General features: G+C 44.9%; 1 protein-coding gene across 1 annotated transcript in view; it reads right to left on the bottom strand.

The window, feature by feature from the left end:
- Window positions 1-531: 531 nt before the first annotated feature.
- asphd1 (aspartate beta-hydroxylase domain containing 1) overlaps window positions 532-19,042 on the bottom strand; it is a 76,162-nt gene continuing 57,651 nt past the window's right edge. Inside the window, 1 exon segment of the mRNA XM_046307210.1 lies at window positions 532-1,517. Coding sequence (XP_046163166.1) covers window positions 1,408-1,517 — 110 coding nt within the window. The 3' untranslated portion in view covers window positions 532-1,407.

The following is a 19,042-nucleotide window of genomic DNA, read 5'->3' as shown; positions in this document are numbered from 1 at the left end:
GCAGTCCACGAGGAGGAGATGCACTGAGGTACTTAATGCAGCTGGTGGATGCACCAGATTAATGCAGCTGGTGGATGCACCAGATACTGACTGTTACTTTGGATTTTGACCCCCCCCCCATTATTCAATTATTCAATTTCTGTTAGTCACATGTCTGTGGAACTTGTTCAGTTTTTGTCTCAGTTGTTGAATCTTGTTATGTTCATAGAAATAGCTACACATGTTAAGTTTGCTGAAAATAAACGCAGTTGACAATGAGAGGACCTTTCTTTTTTTGCTGAGTTTATATATATATATATATATATATATATATATATATATATATATATATATATATATATATATATATATATATATATATATATATATATATATATACATATAAGCATGCTCACAAAAAATCTATTGAGTCAAACAAAATTACATTTCTAGATCACAGTATATGCCAAAAGGGGTCACCTTAAATTAACATCAGGCACATTTGAGAAAAGGATAGATAGAAAACAGGCACAACAAAATAACAAAACTGAATAGATAAAACAGTGTTTAATTGACTTTTTCCCTCACAGTTTCTGCAGTTACTTATGAAAACCATGTCTACATATGTTGAGCAAAAACTGTGATGATACAGTTCTACAAAATAATAAATATTTACTTGTTTTATTGGAGGATTCATTTGCATCATGAGGTCACCTATCAAAAAGCTGTGATCAACCCGCAATGTCATTTGTATGTTTGCTATTAAGATGCAGTCCAAATGTGTGTGTGAGTGCACGTGTGCAGTTTAAAGCAGCAAAGACCAGTTCTGATCTTAAATGACTGTACGTTCATTCTGTTTCTACCCACTGGTCAAAACTGGTTTAATCATTGTTGTTTATATGTCATTCCACCCCCCAAAAGTTTATGGCATAATGTTGAATCAACATGGATTTTAAAGAAGTCATCAACATAAGGAAATTGTAGTCTTTTTTTTGACCCAACGGTTTACCGAAATCCAATGACATGGGGATTTATTTATTTATTTTCACAGTGAATTCAGCTTAGTTGACAACTCAACCAAATCCAGGCTTTATTACATCCGGCCGTGATTGGGAGTCGCCTGAGTTTGGCCGGGGGAGGCTATAAATAAGAATTTGTTCTTAACTGACTTTCCTAGTTAAATAAAGGTGTAAAAAACAAAACATAAAAAAAATCAAAACTAGACATTGAACTGATGTCTGTGGGTAAGCTCCCTTTGGCTATTTGGACTGTTTCAGTGGATTCACTTGTAACACACACAGTGATACTCGGACTGGATGAACATTGAGGTTGAAGAGCACAGCCCTCGAGACGAGGTTTGGGCACCTTTCCCTCATATCAAATAAGGGTGGAGCACAACTAGAACATGTGCACAGTGGAAGTTGTAGTTCATTGGTCAGGGCAGAAAATGTAGTCCAGGGCCTGTCTTTCTGCTGCAGCCACATTTGGATGCCAGAGGTCCACACTGAAAATCACCCGTGGCCCGTCCTCTGCCACCCCTTAACGAAAAACAAAAACAAGAAAACATTATAAAATAAGGCCGAGATTCAATCCAAGATGTGTTATAGAGCAGCACACCTTACAGCCAACAATGCATCTTTTAAAGACATTTTCTCCGACGTTCACAGAGATTGCATTCATGTAAAGAATGTTGTCTCAAAAATAAATTACCCTTAATTAAAAGTCTGTTATAGTGTGCTGCTCCGTAACTCAGTTCAGATTGAATGCCTGTCTTTATACAGATAATGCACTTGTGATTATGGAGTTAGCTTCCAAAATTGAACAGAGTTGATGGGACTGTAACCAATGCTCACACACAGTTAGAATTCTCAGAACTGTTGTCTGCGAAACTACTGCTTACTACAGTACCATCTAGTGCTCTAAAAAGGCTAAGTTGTTTTATGGTTCGTTTTTTTCACGTTCAGAACGAGAAAGTGTTGGCTACATAGAAATAATGACACTCAAATTAAACATTATTAAACTAAATAATGGGGGTGTACAAAACATTAAGAACACCTGCTCTTTCCATGACAGACTGACCAGGTGAATCCAGGTGAAAGCTATGATCCCTTATTGATGTCACCTCAAAGAAGGATTTTTAAGCCTTGACATGGCTTGTGTCATTCAGAGGGCGAATGGGCAAGATACAAGATTTAAGAGCCTTTAAACGAGGTATGGCAGTAGGTGCACTGGTTTGAGTGTGTCAAGAACTGCAATGCTGCTGGGTTTTTAACACTCAACAGTTTCCCGTGTGTATCAAGAATGGTCCACCACCCAAAAGACATCCAGCCAACTTGACACAAGCATTAGTCAACATGGGCCAGTAACCCTGTGGAACGCTTTCGACACCTTGTAGAGTCCATGCCCTGATGAATTGAGGCTGATCTGAGGGCAAAATGGGGTGAAACTCAATATCAGGAAGGTGATTGGGTCAACTTTGGGGTTATGCTAGGGGCTGCACTCAATGATTGATGTTATTATAATAATTGATTATGCTCATGTTGTATTAATCGAAGGGGAAGGGCTATAAGAACCCTCCCTCACTACATCAATAGGGTCCTGGACTACAGATAAGCAATATATATATATATATATATATATATATCACAGACACCCTGTTTTACCTACCAGGTGGCGTGGCGAGAATCTGTCTCCTCACCACGCGCTCTCACCACTGGTGTCCCCCAGGGCTCTGTTCTAGGCCCTCTCCTATTCTCGCTATACACCAAGTCACTTGGCTCTGTCATAACCTCACATGGTCTCTCCTATCATTGCTATGCAGACGACACACAATTAATCTTCTCCTTTCCCCCTTCTGATGACCAGGTGGCGAATCGCATCTCTGCATGTCTGGCAGACATATCAGTGTGGATGACGGATCACCACCTCAAGCTGAACTTCGGCAAGACGGAGCTGCTCTTCCTCCCGGGGAAGGACTGCCCGTTCCATGATCTCGCCATCACGGTTGACAACTCCATTGTGTCCTCCTCCCAGAGCGCTAAGAACCTTGGCGTGATCCTGGACAACAAACTGTCGTTCTCAACTAATATCAAGGCGGTGGCCCGTTCCTGTAGGTTCATGCTCTACAACATCCGCAGAGTACGACCCTGCCTCACACAGGAAGCGGCGCAGGTCCTAATCCAGGCACTTGTCATCTCCCGTCTGGATTACTGCAACTCGCTGTTGGCTGGGCTCCCTGCCTGTGCCATTAAACCCTACAACTCATCCAGAACGCCGCAGCCCGTCTAGTGTTCAACCTTCCCAAGTTCTCTCACGTCACCCCGCTCCTCCGCTCTCTCCACTGGCTTCCAGTTGAAGCTCGCATCCGCTACAAGACCATGGTGCTTGCCTACGGAGCTGTGAGGGGAACGGCACCTCAGTACCTCCAGGCTCTGATCAGGCCCTACACCCAAATAAGGGCACTGCGTTCATCCACCTCTGGCCTGCTCGCCTCCCTACCACTGAGGAAGTACAGTTCCCGCTCAGCTCAGTCAAAACTGTTCGCTGCTCTGGCTCCCCAATGGTGGAACAAACTCCCTCACGACGCCAGGACAGCGGAGTCAATCACCACCTTCCGGAGACACCTGAAACCCCACCTCTTTAAGGAATACCTAGGATAGGATAAAGTAATCCTTCTCACCCCCCCCCCTTAAAATATTTAGATGCACTATTGTAAAGTGGTTGTTCCACTGGATGTCATAAGGTGAATGCACCAATTTGTAAGTCGCTCTGGATAAGAGCGTCTGCTAAATGACTTAAATGTAAATGTAATGTAAATGTTTTGACTGCAATAACTCACACATCTCTCAGACCGTTTCTTATAAGAGGCAGAGACTAGAAACAATATTAAACCTTATAATGAATATATATATATATATCTGAGAGATGTGTGAGTTATTGCAGTCAAAACAGGGTGTCTGTGAAAAGGCGCCTCAAGGCTAAAAGAGATTCCTAGACACAGAACCCTGCAAGGGAGTGAAAGAAATAAGAGACAAGTCAGACATACCACTATAAAGCAACTTGGAGAGTGGAAAAATACTGCTGAGCCCTTAGAAAACACTGGAACTATTGTTCTCTCCTGCAAGTTTGTAAAACTGTCTATGCATGGGTTTGGTCTCATGAGTAGAAGGTGTTGACGTAGGCAGTTACATCACTAGGGGTTGACTGCAAGCATATTAAAAGCAACTTGGACTTTTCCTATTTTTCAGAACTCAGGAGAGACATCAGTTGTATGTTTGATGTTTGATCTTTGACTTCTGTCTACAGCTGTATTTTGATTAAAATTGTTATGATTTAGAAGTGCACATTTTGAGTATTCCCTATTTGTTAAGTAAATAACGGAGCCCAGAAAAGTGGAACCAACAAAGGTGTTCCTAATGTTTTGTACAGAGTGTACTGTATGTCACCCTAATCGAGGTGAAGATAACATCATACATTTCGTGCATCTAATGGTAATGTCCGCAATAGAAGCCACTTGTGGATTTGGCAGCTCTAATGCAGTTACACCTCTAACACAGCCTAAATGAAAGCAATGTGCTTGAGTTTATATCTTAAAAAATAAATAACGTACACCAATGGTCAAAGGTTTTACAACACCTACTCATTCAAGGGTTTTTCTTTATTTGTACTATTTTCTACATTGTAGAATAATAGTGAAGATTTATGCTGCAGTAGTTTATGTGTCGGGGGGCTAGGGTCAGTTTGTTATATCTGGAGTACTTCTCCTGTCCTATTCGGTGTCCTGTGTGAATCTAAGTGTGCGTTCTCTAATTCTCTCCTTATCTCTTTCTTTCTCTCTCTCGGAGGACCTGAGCCCTAGGACCATGCCCCAGGACTACCTGACATGATGACTCCTTGCTGTCCCCAGTCCTCCTGGCCATGCTGCTGCTCCAGTTTCAACTGACCTGAGCCCTAGGACCATGTCCCAGGACTACCTGACATGATGACTCCTTGCTGTCCCCAGTCCACCTGGCCATGCTGCTGCTCCAGTTTCAACTGTTCTGCCTTACTATTATTCGACCATGCTGGTCATTTATGAACATTTGAACATCTTGACCATGTTCTGTTATAATCTCCACCCGGCACAGCCAGAAGAGGACTGGCCACCCCACATAGCCTGGTTCCTCTCTAGGTTTCTTCCTAGGTTTTGGCCTTTCTAGGGAGTTTTTCCTAGCCACCGTGCTTCTATACCTGCATTGCTTGCTGTTTGGGGTTTTAGGCTGGGTTTCTGTACAGCACTTTGAGATATCAGCTGATGTACGAAGGGCTATATAAATACATTTGATTTGATTTGATTTGAAGACAGCAAAACTATGAAATAACACATATGGAATCACGTAGAAACAAAAAAAAGTGTTAAATAAATCAAAATGTATTTTATATTTGAGATTCTTCAAATAGCCACCCTTTGCCTTGATGACAGCTTTTCACACTCTTGGCATTCTCTCAACCAGATTCATGAGGTTGTCACCTGGAATGCATTTACAAGTGTGCCTTCTCAAAAGTCAATTTGTGAAATGTCTTTCCTTCTTAATGCGTTTGAACAGTTGTGTTGTGACACGGTAGGGTGTATACAGAAGATAGCCTTATTTGGTAAAATACCAAGTACATTTTATGGCAAGAACAGCTCAAATAAGCAAGGAGAAATGACAGTCCATTGTTACTTTAAGTCATGAAGTTCAGTCAATATGGAACATTTCAAGGACTTTGAAAGTTTCTTCAAGTGCAGTCGCAAAAACTATCAAGCGCTATGATGAAACTGGCTCTCATGAGGACTGCCATAGGAATGGAAGACCCAGAGTTACCTCTACTGCAGAGGACAAGTTCATTAGAGTAACCAGCCTCAGAAATTGCAGCCCAAATAAATGCTTCATAGAGTTCAAGTAACATCAAGGAGACTGTGTTCAGAGGAGACTGTGTGAATCAGGCCTTCATGGTCAAATTGCTGCAAGGAACCACTACTGAAGGACACCATTAAGAAGAAGAGACTTGCTTGTGCCAAGAAACACGAGCAATGGACATTAGACTGGTGGACATTTGTCCCTTGCTCTGGAGTCCAAATTTGAGATTTTTGCTTCCGACCGCCATGTCTTCGTGAGACGAGGTGTGGGTGAACGGATGATTTCTGCATGGGTATTTCCGTTAAGCATGGAGGAGGAGGTGTTATGGTGTGGGGGTGCTTTGCTGGTGACAGTCTGGGAAATATTTAGAATTCAAGGCACACTTAACGAGCATGGCTACCACAGCATTCTGCAGCGATACGCCATCCCATCTGGTTTGTGCTTAGTGGGACTATCATTTGTTTTTCAACAGGACAATGACCCAACACACCTCCAGGCTGTGTAAGGGCTATTTTACCAAGAAGTTGAGTGATGGAGTGCTGCATAAGATGATCTGGCCTACACAATCCACCGACGGCAACCCATTTGAGATGGTTTGGGATGAGTCGGACAGCAGAATGAAGGAAAAGCAGCCAACGAGTGCTCAGCATATGTGTGAGCTCCTTCAAGACTGTTGGAAAAACATTCCAGGTGAAGCTGGTTGAGATAATGCCAAGATTGTGCAAAGCTGTCAGCAAGGGTGGCTACTTTGAAGAATCTAAAATCTAAAATATATTTTTATTTGTTGAACACTTTTTGTTATTATATGTTATTTCATCGTTTTGATGTCTTCACTATTATTCTTCAATGTTATAAAATAAAAAATAAATAAAAACCCTTGAATGAGCAGGTGTTCTAAAACTTTTGACCAGTAGTGTATGCGTAGCCATTTCTGAGAACCATAACCTCGAAAGCCATTGACCAATTTATGAAGGTTGATATTGCTAGTAATATAAATTGGAACTAGCAAAAAAGTTATATTTTTTCATATCAAAAAAGCTTATTAACTAGGATCTAGTGTGAGAAGTCAAACAGAGCTACTGTAGAACGTAGAGTTAGTACTATAACTTCTGTTCCCAGGAGGAAGGAAAATGAGGTACAACATACCATGAGGAGTCACACTCTCGTGACTTCGGTTGAAGGATCTGAAGTCAAACTTGACAAGGCCAACGAAATCCATGTGAAATTCAATGTGACCTTTGAGCCACGGCCATCTTGTTTATGCACTCTGGACATGCTTTAGTAGTATCCAACTTGTTAACTACCATCAGGTCTTATTAGCCTGGTACTCAGGGCTCTATTGTCCCTTTAACCAATCTGACATCAATACAGGTGCAATCAAAAATCACATCAAACACTTTATCATAACAGTAGGCCTATTGTACTTTTTAAAACTCACCTCACTGTGATGAATTTGAATAAAGAATTTCAACAGCATGGTTGTTGTTTCAAAGCCTAACACAAGAAACAGACAGCACTTTCTAAGGTGATGATTAATTCAAAACACCCATACCATATTTGAGCTTATGCATATGATTGAGCCCAAGCCTGAAAGAAAAACCTGAATTAAAATTGTGCCATCATACAATACACAGTCTACCGCATATTAGGCATGGCAGAAAAACATCAAACAAAACTGATTTAAGATATCTTTGGTACATAATTGTTCTAGCATTTGAGTGTGCACTGTAATTATTATGCATAATGGGTGGACTGGATACCTTATGCTATGCTCCAAAATGTATATCCATGAGTTAGGGAGAGAAGGTATAGCCCTAGGCAATGTTGTTGGTTCATTGATTATGCAGGGCGGATTACAGTTAGCCTACAATTAGTGAGTTTGTATTTAATTTTGAATAGCCTAATAATAGGGATTTTTTTCTCATAATTAATTGGGTGACACGTTACCTTTAGCAATACAGAATATCTCATTTACATATCTTCCTCTCTGTCCATTATTCCTTGCTCGAGCCGCAGATGGGCTGTCAACAGTTTAGTGATATGTTTCTTTTTTTTCTTTTATTAATTAAAAATTATAATTTTTTACCCCTTTTTCTCCCCAATTTCGTGGTATCCAATTGTTTAGTAGCTATTACCTTGTCTCATCGCTACAACTCCCATACGGGCTCGGGAGAGACGAAGGTCGAAAGCCATGCGTCCTCTGAAACACAACCCAACCAAGCTGCACTGTTTCTTAACACAGCGCGCATCCAACCCGGAAGCCAGCCACACCAGTGCGTAGGAGGAAACACTGTGCACCTGGCAACCTGGTTAGCGCGCCACAGGAGTCGCTAGTGCGCGGTGAGACAAGGATATCCCAAGGATAAAATCTCCCTAACCCGGACAACGCTACGCCAATTGTGCACCGCCCCACGGACCTCGTGGTTGCGGGCGGCTGCGACAGAGCCTGCGCGCGAACCCAGAGTCTCTGGTGGCACAGCTAGCGCTGCGATGCAGTGCCCTAGACCACTGGGCCACCCGGGAAGCCGAAATATGTTTTCATATTCCTGAACAGATTTCACTTCGTTTCCAAAATTAAGCACTGGGTAGCTGCAGAAACAAGGTTGATGAGCCCATGGCATTCAGAGTTTGGGCGTAATATCACCTGTCGGGCAACGAGAGCATGCTCCTCAATCAGTGGTTGATGCATGGAGTGAAATAAGTGTTCTTATATTTACTTCTCAAAGCACGTGCTCTGCTATAAAACGAAGTAGCCTACAAAACGGATTGGCGGGAAAGCCTGTGGCCTCCATTCGCTACTCTAGTGCATACAGATTACTTATTTTCCCCTGCCTCTATTCCAGCCCATGGGCCATTCTAAATCGAAACAAATTTTACATATTAGTAAAGACAAGATTAAATTGAGAATAGTCTTTTTTCGCTACTTTCTCAAATCATCAATGGCCTATAGTCACACTATGCAGCCCATATACCCTGTATGTTTTGATTTCAAAGACATTCTATGTTTTGTATCATTCACAACAAAAGTTGCCAAATAACTCAGGACATACATAACATATGATGATTGATTGATTTTATGCTCAACAACTTTACTCGCTCCATAATGGGAAAATATCTATTTTATTCAGTTCAATTATATTCTTCTTCTTCCAAAAAAGAAACATCCCTTTTTCAGGACCCTGTCTTTCAAAGATAATTCGTAAATATTCAACTAACTTAACAGATCTTCATTGTAAAGGGTTTAAACACCGTTTCCCATGCTTGTTCAATGAACCATAAACAATTCATGAACATGCACCTGTGGAACGGTCGTTAAGACACTAACAGCTTACAGATGGTAGGCAATTAATGTCACAGCTATGAAAAATTAGGACACTAAAGAGGCCTTTCTACTGACTCTGAAAAACACCAAAAGAAAGATGCCCAGGGTCAATGCTCATCTGCATGAACGTGCCTTAGGCATGCTGCAAGGAGGCATGAGGACTGCAGATGTGGCCAGGGCAATAAATTGCAATGTCCGTAATGTGCGGTGCCTAAGTCAGCGCTACAGGGAGACAGGGCGGACAGCTGATCGTCCTCGCAGTGGCAGACCACGTGTAACAACACCTGCACAGGATTGGTACATTCGATCATCACACCTGCGGGATAGGTGTAGGATGGCAACAACAACTGCCCGAGTTACGCCAGGATCGCATAATCCCTCCATCAGTGCTCAAACTGTCCGCAATAGGCTGAGAGAGGCTGGACTGAGGGCTTTTAGGCCTGTTGTAAGGCAGGTCCTCACCAGTCATCACTGTCAACAACATCGCCTATGGGCACAAACCCACTGTCGCTGGACCAGACAGGACTGGCAAAAGGTGCTCTTCACTGATGAGTCACAGTTTTGTCTCACCAGGGGTGATGGTTGAATTTGTATTTATTGTTGAAGGAATGAGCGTTACACTGAGGCCTGTACTCTGGAGCGCAATCGATTTGGAGGTGGAGGGTCCGTCATGGTCTGGGGCGGTGTGTCACAGCATCATCGGACTGAGCTTGTTGTCATTGCAGGCAATCTCAACGCTGTGCATTACAGGGAAGACATCCTCCTCACTCATGTGGTACCCTTCCTGCAGGCTCATCCTGACATGACCCTGCAGCATGACAATGCCACCAGCCATACTGCTCGTTCTGTGTGTGATTTCCTGCAAGGCAGGAATGTCAGTGTTCTGCCATGGCCAGCGAAGAGCTCAGATTTCAATCTCATTGAGCACGTCTGGGACCTGTTGGATCGGAGGGTGAGGGCTAGAACCATTCCCCCCAGAAATGTACGGGAACTTGCAGATGCTTTGGTGAAAGAGTGAGGTAACATCTCACAGCAAGAACTGGCAAATCTGGTGCAATCCACGAGGAGGAGATGCACTGCAGTATTTAATGCAGCTGGTGTCCACACCAGATACTGACTGTTACTTTTGATTTTGAACCTCCCTTTGTTCAAGGACACATTATTCCATTTATGTTAGTCACGTGTCTGTGGAACTTGTTCAGTTTATGTCTCAGTTGTTGTGTCACGTTCTGACCTTAGTTCTTTTGTTATGTCTTTATTTTAGTATGGTCAGGGCGTGAGTTGGGTGGGTTGTCTATGTTAGTTTTTCTATGATTTGCTATTTCTGTTTTTGGCCTGGTACGGTTCTCAATCAGAGGCAGCTGTCAATCGTTGTCCCTGATTGAGAACCATATTTAGGGAGCCTATTTTCTATTGTGTTTCGTGGGTGATTGTTTTCTGTTGTGTGTCTGCACCAGCCAGAACTGTTTTCATGTCGTTTCTCTTTGGTATTTTTTGTTATTTCCGTGTTCATTTGAATAAATATGGACATATACCACGCTGCACTTTGGTCCTCACCTTCTTCCACCAACAACGGCCGTTACATGTTGAATCTTGTTATGTTCATACAAATATTTACACATGTTAAGTTTGCTGGAAATAAATGCAGTTGACAGTGAGAGGACATTTTTTGTTGTTTTTGAGTTTATAAAATCTACAGCCTATGGCATGGAGCATAGTAATATAACATACTGTCGGCCGACAGTAGACAAACTCATATTCTGAAATATATTTTCTTCATATCATGTTTCCATAGGCCCGACGAAAATAAATAATGGCTCTATTGTGATGGTGTATATTAAATAGATGTATTATAATTTGTGTCAACCTAGGATGTTCCAAAGGCGCCCATCAGCCGTATGGAGGCCTGGAGACGCTAAACATGATTGTTGATTAATGGTCAATTACCATGAGACCAACAGTCTTTTGCATGGCAATAACCAGTTGACAAAATGACATGACTGCCACAGCCCTAGTCATAACGTGACATTCCCTTTCAGTCTACTCCAGTACAACATATTATGGAAAATATAATCTGGCCCCATGCCAACCCAAAAGGATACTAAGTCCTGCAAGATGCGGCAGTCTGGGTATTGCGCACATGGTGCTCTGCCTAGTGACTTTCCCCTGTCCCAGCTGTAAGCACACTGGGAGCAATGACATCAAAGTGAAAAAATCTCACAAAATTCTGTGGTGATGCCCAACTCGCCTCAGCACAAATGTCTCCTACAGTCAACCCTTCTGTGACAACGAGCCTCACTCAGTTAAGGTGGTAAGATGTGTCCCGGTAATAGGCTGGCACCCAGTAGACCCAGCGAAAAACTGTTATTATACCCACAAGTCATGTGTGCCGGTGCCACAGAACCTTACAAGGTGCCGTCTGTCCATTTTCCAGCTGGCAAAAAATTCTGTCAAAGTGGAATAATTGACATAATTATTCAACCCCCTGAGTTAATACATGTTAGAATCACCTTGCCATAGATTTTCAAGCAAATGTAAGTCAAAACTAACTCGGCATTCACTGTCTTCTTGATAAGCAACTCCATTGTAGATTTGGCATTGTGTTTTAGGTTATTGTCCTGCTGAAAGGTGAATTCATCTCCCAGTGTCTGTTCGAAAGCAGACTGAACCAAGTTTTACTCTAGGATTTTGCCTGTGCTTTAGCACCATTATTTTTCTTTATCTTTAAACACTCCCCTGTCCATTATGATTACAATCACACCCATATCATGATGCAGCCACCACTATAATTGAACATTTGGGGAGTGGTACTCAGTAATGTGTTGCATTGGATATGCCCCAAACATAACACTTTGTAGGACAAAGAGTTAATTACTTTGCCACATTTAACGTTAGCTGGCTGGCTAGCTAGCTAGCTAACGTTATGCCTATTATCTGTGTAGTAATATTATTTGTATCTCAGAGCCATTTGCATTGCTAGTTATAGCCTAATGTTAGCTAGCTAACATTGAACCTGGTTGGTTAGCTACCTGCAGATTCATACAGGGTAGTACTATTATGAGTTGGGATTATGGTTTATTGCTTAGCTAGCTAGCTACATGTCTGAACACCTATGCAAGTAACCACTTCAATAGAATGTCACTACAATGATGTCACTACAACAACTGTCGGTAAAGTCGATCTGGCTATCTACTCCGATTTCAGAGTACTCTCTTCAGATGTGCCAGAGCGCGGAATAACTGACAAATTTACAAACTGTCACGTTCTGACCTTTATTTCCTTTGTTTTGTCATTATTTAGTATGGTCAGGGCGTGAGTTGGTGGGGCAGTCTATGTTTGTTTTTCTATGATTTGGGTATTTCTATGTTTCGGCCTAGTATGGTTCTCAATCAGAGGCATGTGTCATTAGTTGTCTCTGATTGAGAATCATACTTAGGTAGCCTGGGTTTCACTGTGTGTTTGTGGGTGTTTGTTTCCGTGTCTGTGTTTAAGACCGGGTGGAGTCGGTCGTTCACATATGACCACTCTGTAGAAAGATGAGACGCTCACGAACACGATGGTGTTCTCCGTTTTGCTCTACGACCCTCATAAGACCAGGGGACTCTTCTGAAGTCGATAACACCGACGTGCCAACTTCTGTATGTGGAGCACAAACTGTTTTGGATACGAACTAATATGACCCTACTGTGGAAAGGGGAAACTCTCACAAACACGATGGTGTTCTCCATTGTCTGACTCATCTGAAGGTAACCCAGTATGGAGGTAGTTTTGTGCCAACAAAAATAAAGGGGTTCAATACATGTCAAAAAATCTAAAACATTTCCTGAGTTTTCTTATATTTCCTAGATATAGGACAGACACTTCAAAACTTTATTCCTTATAATGATTTTTTTTACTGGTCTTTTTTGCCATGTTTGAATCCAATCAAATGTTATTTGTCACATTGCTTTAATCGACATCCACGGCGCCTGAAGAACAGTGGGTTAACTGCCTTGCTCATGGGCAGAATGACAGATTTTTGCCTCGTCCACAATCATCTCCTTTGTCTTGGTCACATTGAGGGAGAGGTAGTTATCCTGGCACCACAAAGGGGATACCTAGTCAGTTGTACAACTGAATGCATTCAACTGAAATGTGTCTTCTGCATTTAACCCAACCCCTCTGAATAAGAGAGGTGCGGGGGGCTGCCTTAATCGACATCCACAGCGCCCAGGGAACAGTGGGTTGCTCAGGGGCAGAACGACAGATTTTTGCCTTGTCAGCTCAGGGATTCGGTCCAGCAACCTTCCGGTTACTGGCCCAACACTCCTACCCGCCAGGCTACCTGCCGCACATGTAGGTAGAGTTAAAGTGACTATGCATAGATAATAAACAAAGAGTAGCAGCAGGGCAAATAATCTGAGTAGCCGTTTGGTTAGCTGTTCAAGAGTCTTATGGCTTGGGAATAGAAGCTGTTAAGAAGCCTTATTGACCTAGACTTGGCGCTCCAGTACCGCTTGCCGTGCGGTAGCAGAGAGAACAGTCTATGACTAGGGTGGCTGGACTCTGACCATTTTTAGGGCCTTCTTTTGACACTGCCTGGTATAGAGGTCCTGAATGGAAGGAAACTTGGCTGTACACACTACCCTCTGTTAGTGCCTTGTGGTCGGATGCCGAGCAGTTGCCATACCAGGCAGTGATGCAACCAGTCAGGTGGTGATCGAGGTGCTCTCGATGGTGCAGCTGAGGATCTAAGGACCCATGCCAAATATTTTCAGTCTCCTGAGGCGAATAGGCTTTGTCATGTCCTCTTAACATGTCTTGGTATGTTTGGACCGGGATAGTTTGCTGGTGATGTGGACACCAAGGAACTTGAAGTTCTCAAACTGCTCCAGTACAGCCCCATCTATGAGAATGGGTTCGTGCTCAGGCCTCCTTTCACTGTAGTTCACAATAATCTCGTTTGTCTTGATCACATTGAGGGAGAGGAAGTTATCCTGGCATGACACAGCCAGGTCTCTGACCTCCTCCCTATAGGCGGTCTCATCAGTGTCCGTGATCAGGCTGTTGTGTCATCAGAAAACTTAATGATGGTGTTGGAGTTGTGCCTGGCCATGCAGTCATGAGTGAACAGGGAGTACAGGAGGGGTGTCATGTTTTGTCTTAGATTGTCTTGTCATTATGCTTTCCCTTCTGTTCGTTTCCCCCTGCTGGTCTTATTAGGTTCGTTCCCTTTTTCTATCCCTCTCTCTCCCCCTCCCTCTCTCTCCTCTCTCTATCGTTCCGTTCCTGCTCCCAGCTGTTCCTATTCCCCTAATCATCATTTAGTCTTCCCACACCTGTTCCTTATCTTTTCCCCTGATTAGAGTCCCTATTTCTTCCCTTGTTTTCCGTTCCTGTCCTGTCGGATCCTTGTCTATTGTTCACCGTGCTGTGTCTATGTATTGCCCTGTCGTGTCGTGTTTCCCTCAGATGCTGCGTGGTGAGCAGGTGTCTGAGTCTGCTACGTTCAAGTGCCTTCCCGAGGCAACCTGCAGTTCTTGATCAAGTCTCCAGTCTGTTCTCGTCATTACGAGTAGTATTATGCCTTTTGTTTGTAAAGTAACTTTACTGGATTAAAAACTCTGTTTTCGCCAAGTCGCTTTTGGGTCCTCATTCACCTGCATAACAGAAGGATCCGACCAAGGAATGGACCCAGCGACTACAGATGCTCGTAACACTGCCGTCGAGGTCCAAGGAGCCATGCTCGGCAGACACGAGCAGGAATTGTCTGCTGCTCGCCATGCCGTGGAGAACCTGGCCGCTCAGGTTTCCGACCTCTCTGGACAGTTCCAGAGTCTTCGTCTCGTGCCACCTGTTACTTCCTGGCCTGCCGAGCCTCCGGAACCTAGGGTTAATAACCCACCTTGCTACTCCGGGCAGCCCACGGAGTGCCGCTCCTTTCTCACCCAGTGTGATATTGTGTTCTCTCTCCAACCCAACACATACTCTAGCGAGAGAGCTCGGGTTGCTTACGTCATTTCACTCCTTACTGGCCGGGCTCGAGAGTGGGGCACAGCTATCTGGGAGGCAAGGGCTGATTGTTCTAACAATTACCAGAACTTTAAAGAGGAGATGATTCGGGTTTTTGACCGTTCAGTTTTTGGTAGGGAGGCTTCTAGGGCCCTGGCTTCCCTATGCCAAGGTGATCGATCCATAACGGATTACTCTATAGAGTTTCGCACTCTTGCTGCCTCTAGTGACTGGAACGAGCCGGCGCTGCTCGCTCGTTTTCTGGAGGGACTCCACGCAGTGGTCAAAGATGAGATTCTCTCTCGGGAGGTTCCTTCCAGTGTGGACTCTTTGATTGCTCTCGCCATCCGCATAGAACGACGGGTAGATCTTCGTCACCAAGCTCGTGGAAGAGAGCTCGCGTCAACGGTGTTTCCCTGCTCCGCATCGCAACCATCTCCCTCCTCTGGCTCAGAGACTGAGCCCATGCAGCTGGGAGGTATTCGCATCTCGACCAAGGAGAGGGAACGGAGGATCACCAACCGCCTGTGCCTCTATTGCGGATTTGATGGACATTTTGTCAATTCATGTCCAGTAAAGGCCAGAGCTCATCAGTAAGCGGAGGGCTACTGGTGAGCGCTACTACTCAGGTCTCTTCATCTAGATCCTGTACTACTATGTCGGTCCATCTACGCTGGACCGGTTCGGGTGCTACATGCAGTGCCTTGATTGACTCTGGGGCTGAGGGTTGTTTCATGGACGAAGCATGGGCTCGGAAACATGACATTCCTTTCAGACAGTTAGACAAGCCTACGCCCATGTTTGCCTTAGATGGTAGTCATCTTCCCAGTATCAGATTTGAGACACTACCTTTAACTCTCACAGTATCTGGTAACCACAGTGAGACTATTTCTTTTTTGATTTTTCGTTCACCTTTTACACCTGTTGTTTTGGGTCATCCCTGGCTAGTATGTCATAATCCTTCTATTAATTGGTCTAGTAATTCTATCCTATCCTGGAACGTTTCTTGTCATGTGAAGTGTTTAATGTCTGCCATCCCTCCCATTTCTTCTGTCCCCACTTCTCAGGAGGAACCTGGCGATTTGACAGGAGTGCCGGAGGAATATCATGATCTGCGCACGGTCTTCAGTCGGTCCCGAGCCAACTCCCTTCCTCCTCACCGGTCGTATGATTGTAGTATTGATCTCCTTCCGGGGTCCACTCCTCCTCGGGGTAGACTATACTCTCTGTCGGCTCCCGAACGTAAGGCTCTCGAGGATTATTTATCTGTGTCTCTTGACGCCGGTACCATAGTGCCTTCTTCCTCTCCGGCCGGGGCGGGGTTCTTTTTTGTTAAGAAGAAGGACGGTACTCTGCGCCCCTGCGTGGATTATCGAGGGCTGAATGAAATAACGGTTAAGAATCGTTATCCGCTTCCCCTTATGTCATCAGCCTTCGAGATTCTGCAGGGAGCCAGGTGCTTTACTAAGTTGGACCTTCGTAACGCTTACCATCTCGTGCGCATCAGAGAGGGGGACGAGTGGAAAACGGCGTTTAACACTCCGTTAGGGCATTTTGAGTACCGGGTTCTGCCGTTTGGTCTCGCCAATGCGCCAGCTGTTTTTCAGGCATTAGTTAATGATGTTCTGAGAGACATGCTGAACATCTTTGTTTTTGTCTATCTTGACGATATCCTGATTTTTTCACCGTCACTCGAGATTCATGTTCAGCACGTTCGACGTGTTCTACAGCGCCTTTTAGAGAATTGTCTCTACGTAAAGGCTGAGAAGTGCTCTTTTCATGTCTCCTCCGTTACTTTTCTCGGTTCCGTTATTTCCGCTGAAGGCATTCAGATGGATTCCGCTAAGGTCCAAGCTGTCAGTGATTGGCCCGTTCCAAGGTCACGTGTCGAGTTGCAGCGCTTTTTAGGTTTCGCTAATTTCTATCGGCGTTTCATTCGTAATTTCGGTCAAGTTGCTGCCCCTCTCACAGCTCTTACTTCTGTCAAGACGTGTTTTAAGTGGTCCGGTTCCGCCCAGGAGCTTTTGATCTTCTAAAAGAATGTTTTACGTCCGCTCCTATCCTCGTTACTCCTGACGTCACTAGACAATTCATTGTCGAGGTTGACGCTTCAGAGGTAGGCGTGGGAGCCATTCTATCCCAGCGCTTCCAGTCTGACGATAAGGTTCATCCTTGCGCTTATTTTTCTCATCGCCTGTCGCCATCTGAGCGCAACTATGATGTGGGTAACCGTGAACTGCTCGCCATCCGCTTAGCCCTAGGCGAATGGCGACAGTGGTTGGAGGGGGCGACCGTTCCTTTTGTCGTTTGGACAGACCATAAGAACCTTGAGTACATCCGTTCTGCCAAACGACTTAATGCCCGTCAAGCTCGTTGGGCGTTGTTTTTCGCTCGTTTCGAGTTTGTGATTTCTTACCGTCCGGGTAGCAAAAACACCAAGCCTGATGCCTTATCCCGTCTGTTTAGTTCTTCTGTGGCTTCTACTGATCCCGAGGGGATTCTTCCTTATGGGCGTGTTGTCGGGTTGACAGTCTGGGGAATTGAAAGACAGGTTAAGCAAGCACTCACGCACACTGCGTCGCCGCGCGCTTGTCCTAGTAACCTCCTTTTCGTTCCTGTTTCCACTCGTCTGGCTGTTCTTCAGTGGGCTCACTCTGCCAAGTTAGCTGGTCATCCCGGTGTTCGAGGCACTCTTGCGTCTATTCGCCAGCGCTTTTGGTGGCCGACTCAGGAGCGTGACACGCGCCGTTTCGTGGCTGCTTGTTCGGACTGCGCGCAGACTAAGTCGGGTAACTCTCCTCCTGCCGGTCGTCTCAGACCGCTCCCCATTCCTTCTCGACCATGGTCTCACATCGCCCTAGACTTCATTACCGGTCTGCCTTTGTCTGCGGGGAAGACTGTGATTCTTACGGTTGTCGATAGGTTCTCTAAGGCGGCACATTTCATTCCCCTCGCTAAACTTCCTTCCGCTAAGGAGACGGCACAAATCATCATCGAGAATGTGTTCAGAATTCATGGCCTCCCGTTAGACGCCGTTTCAGACAGACGCCCGCAATTCACGTCACAGTTTTGGAGGGAGTTCTGTCGTTTGATTGGTGCGTCCGTCAGTCTCTCTTCCGGGTTTCATCCCCAGTCTAACGGTCAAGCAGAGAGGGCCAATCAGACGATTGGTCGCATACTACGCAGCCTTTCTTTCAGAAACCCTGCATCTTGGGCAGAACAGCTCCCTGGGCAGAATACGCTCACAACTCGCTTCCTTCGTCTGCTACCGGGTTATCTCCGTTTCAGAGTAGTCTGGGTTACCAGCCTCCTCTGTTCTCATCCCAGCTTGCCGAGTCCAGCGTTCCCTCCGCTCAAGCGTTTGTCCAACGTTGTGAGCGCACCTGGAGGAGGGTGAGGTCTGCACTTTGCCGTTACAGGGCACAGACTGTGAGAGCCGCCAATAAACGCAGGATTAAGAGTCCAAGGTATTGTTGCGGCCAGAGAGTGTGGCTTTCCACTCGCAACCTTCCTCTTACGACAGCTTCTCGTAAGTTGACTCCGCGGTTCATTGGTCCGTTCCGTGTCTCCCAGGTCGTCAATCCTGTCGCTGTGCGACTGCTTCTTCCGCGACATCTTCGTCGCGTCCATCCTGTCTTCCATGTCTCCTGTGTCAAGCCCTTTCTTCGCACCCCGTTCGTCTTCCCTCCCCCCTCCCGTCCTTGTCGAGAGCGCACCTATTTACAAGGTACGTAAGATCATGGACATGCGTTCTCGGGGACGGGGTCACCAATACTTAGTGGATTGGGAGGGTTACGGTCCTGAGGAGAGGAGTTGGGTTCCGTCTCGGGACGTGCTGGACCGTTCACTTATTGATGATTTCCTCCGTTGC

This window comes from Oncorhynchus gorbuscha, linkage group LG16, assembly GCF_021184085.1.
Source record: "Oncorhynchus gorbuscha isolate QuinsamMale2020 ecotype Even-year linkage group LG16, OgorEven_v1.0, whole genome shotgun sequence".
Classification (NCBI taxonomy): Eukaryota; Metazoa; Chordata; class Actinopteri; order Salmoniformes; family Salmonidae; genus Oncorhynchus; species Oncorhynchus gorbuscha.
Note: the sequence above shows the minus strand (reverse complement) of the source record. Positions and strands in the feature narration are given on the sequence as shown.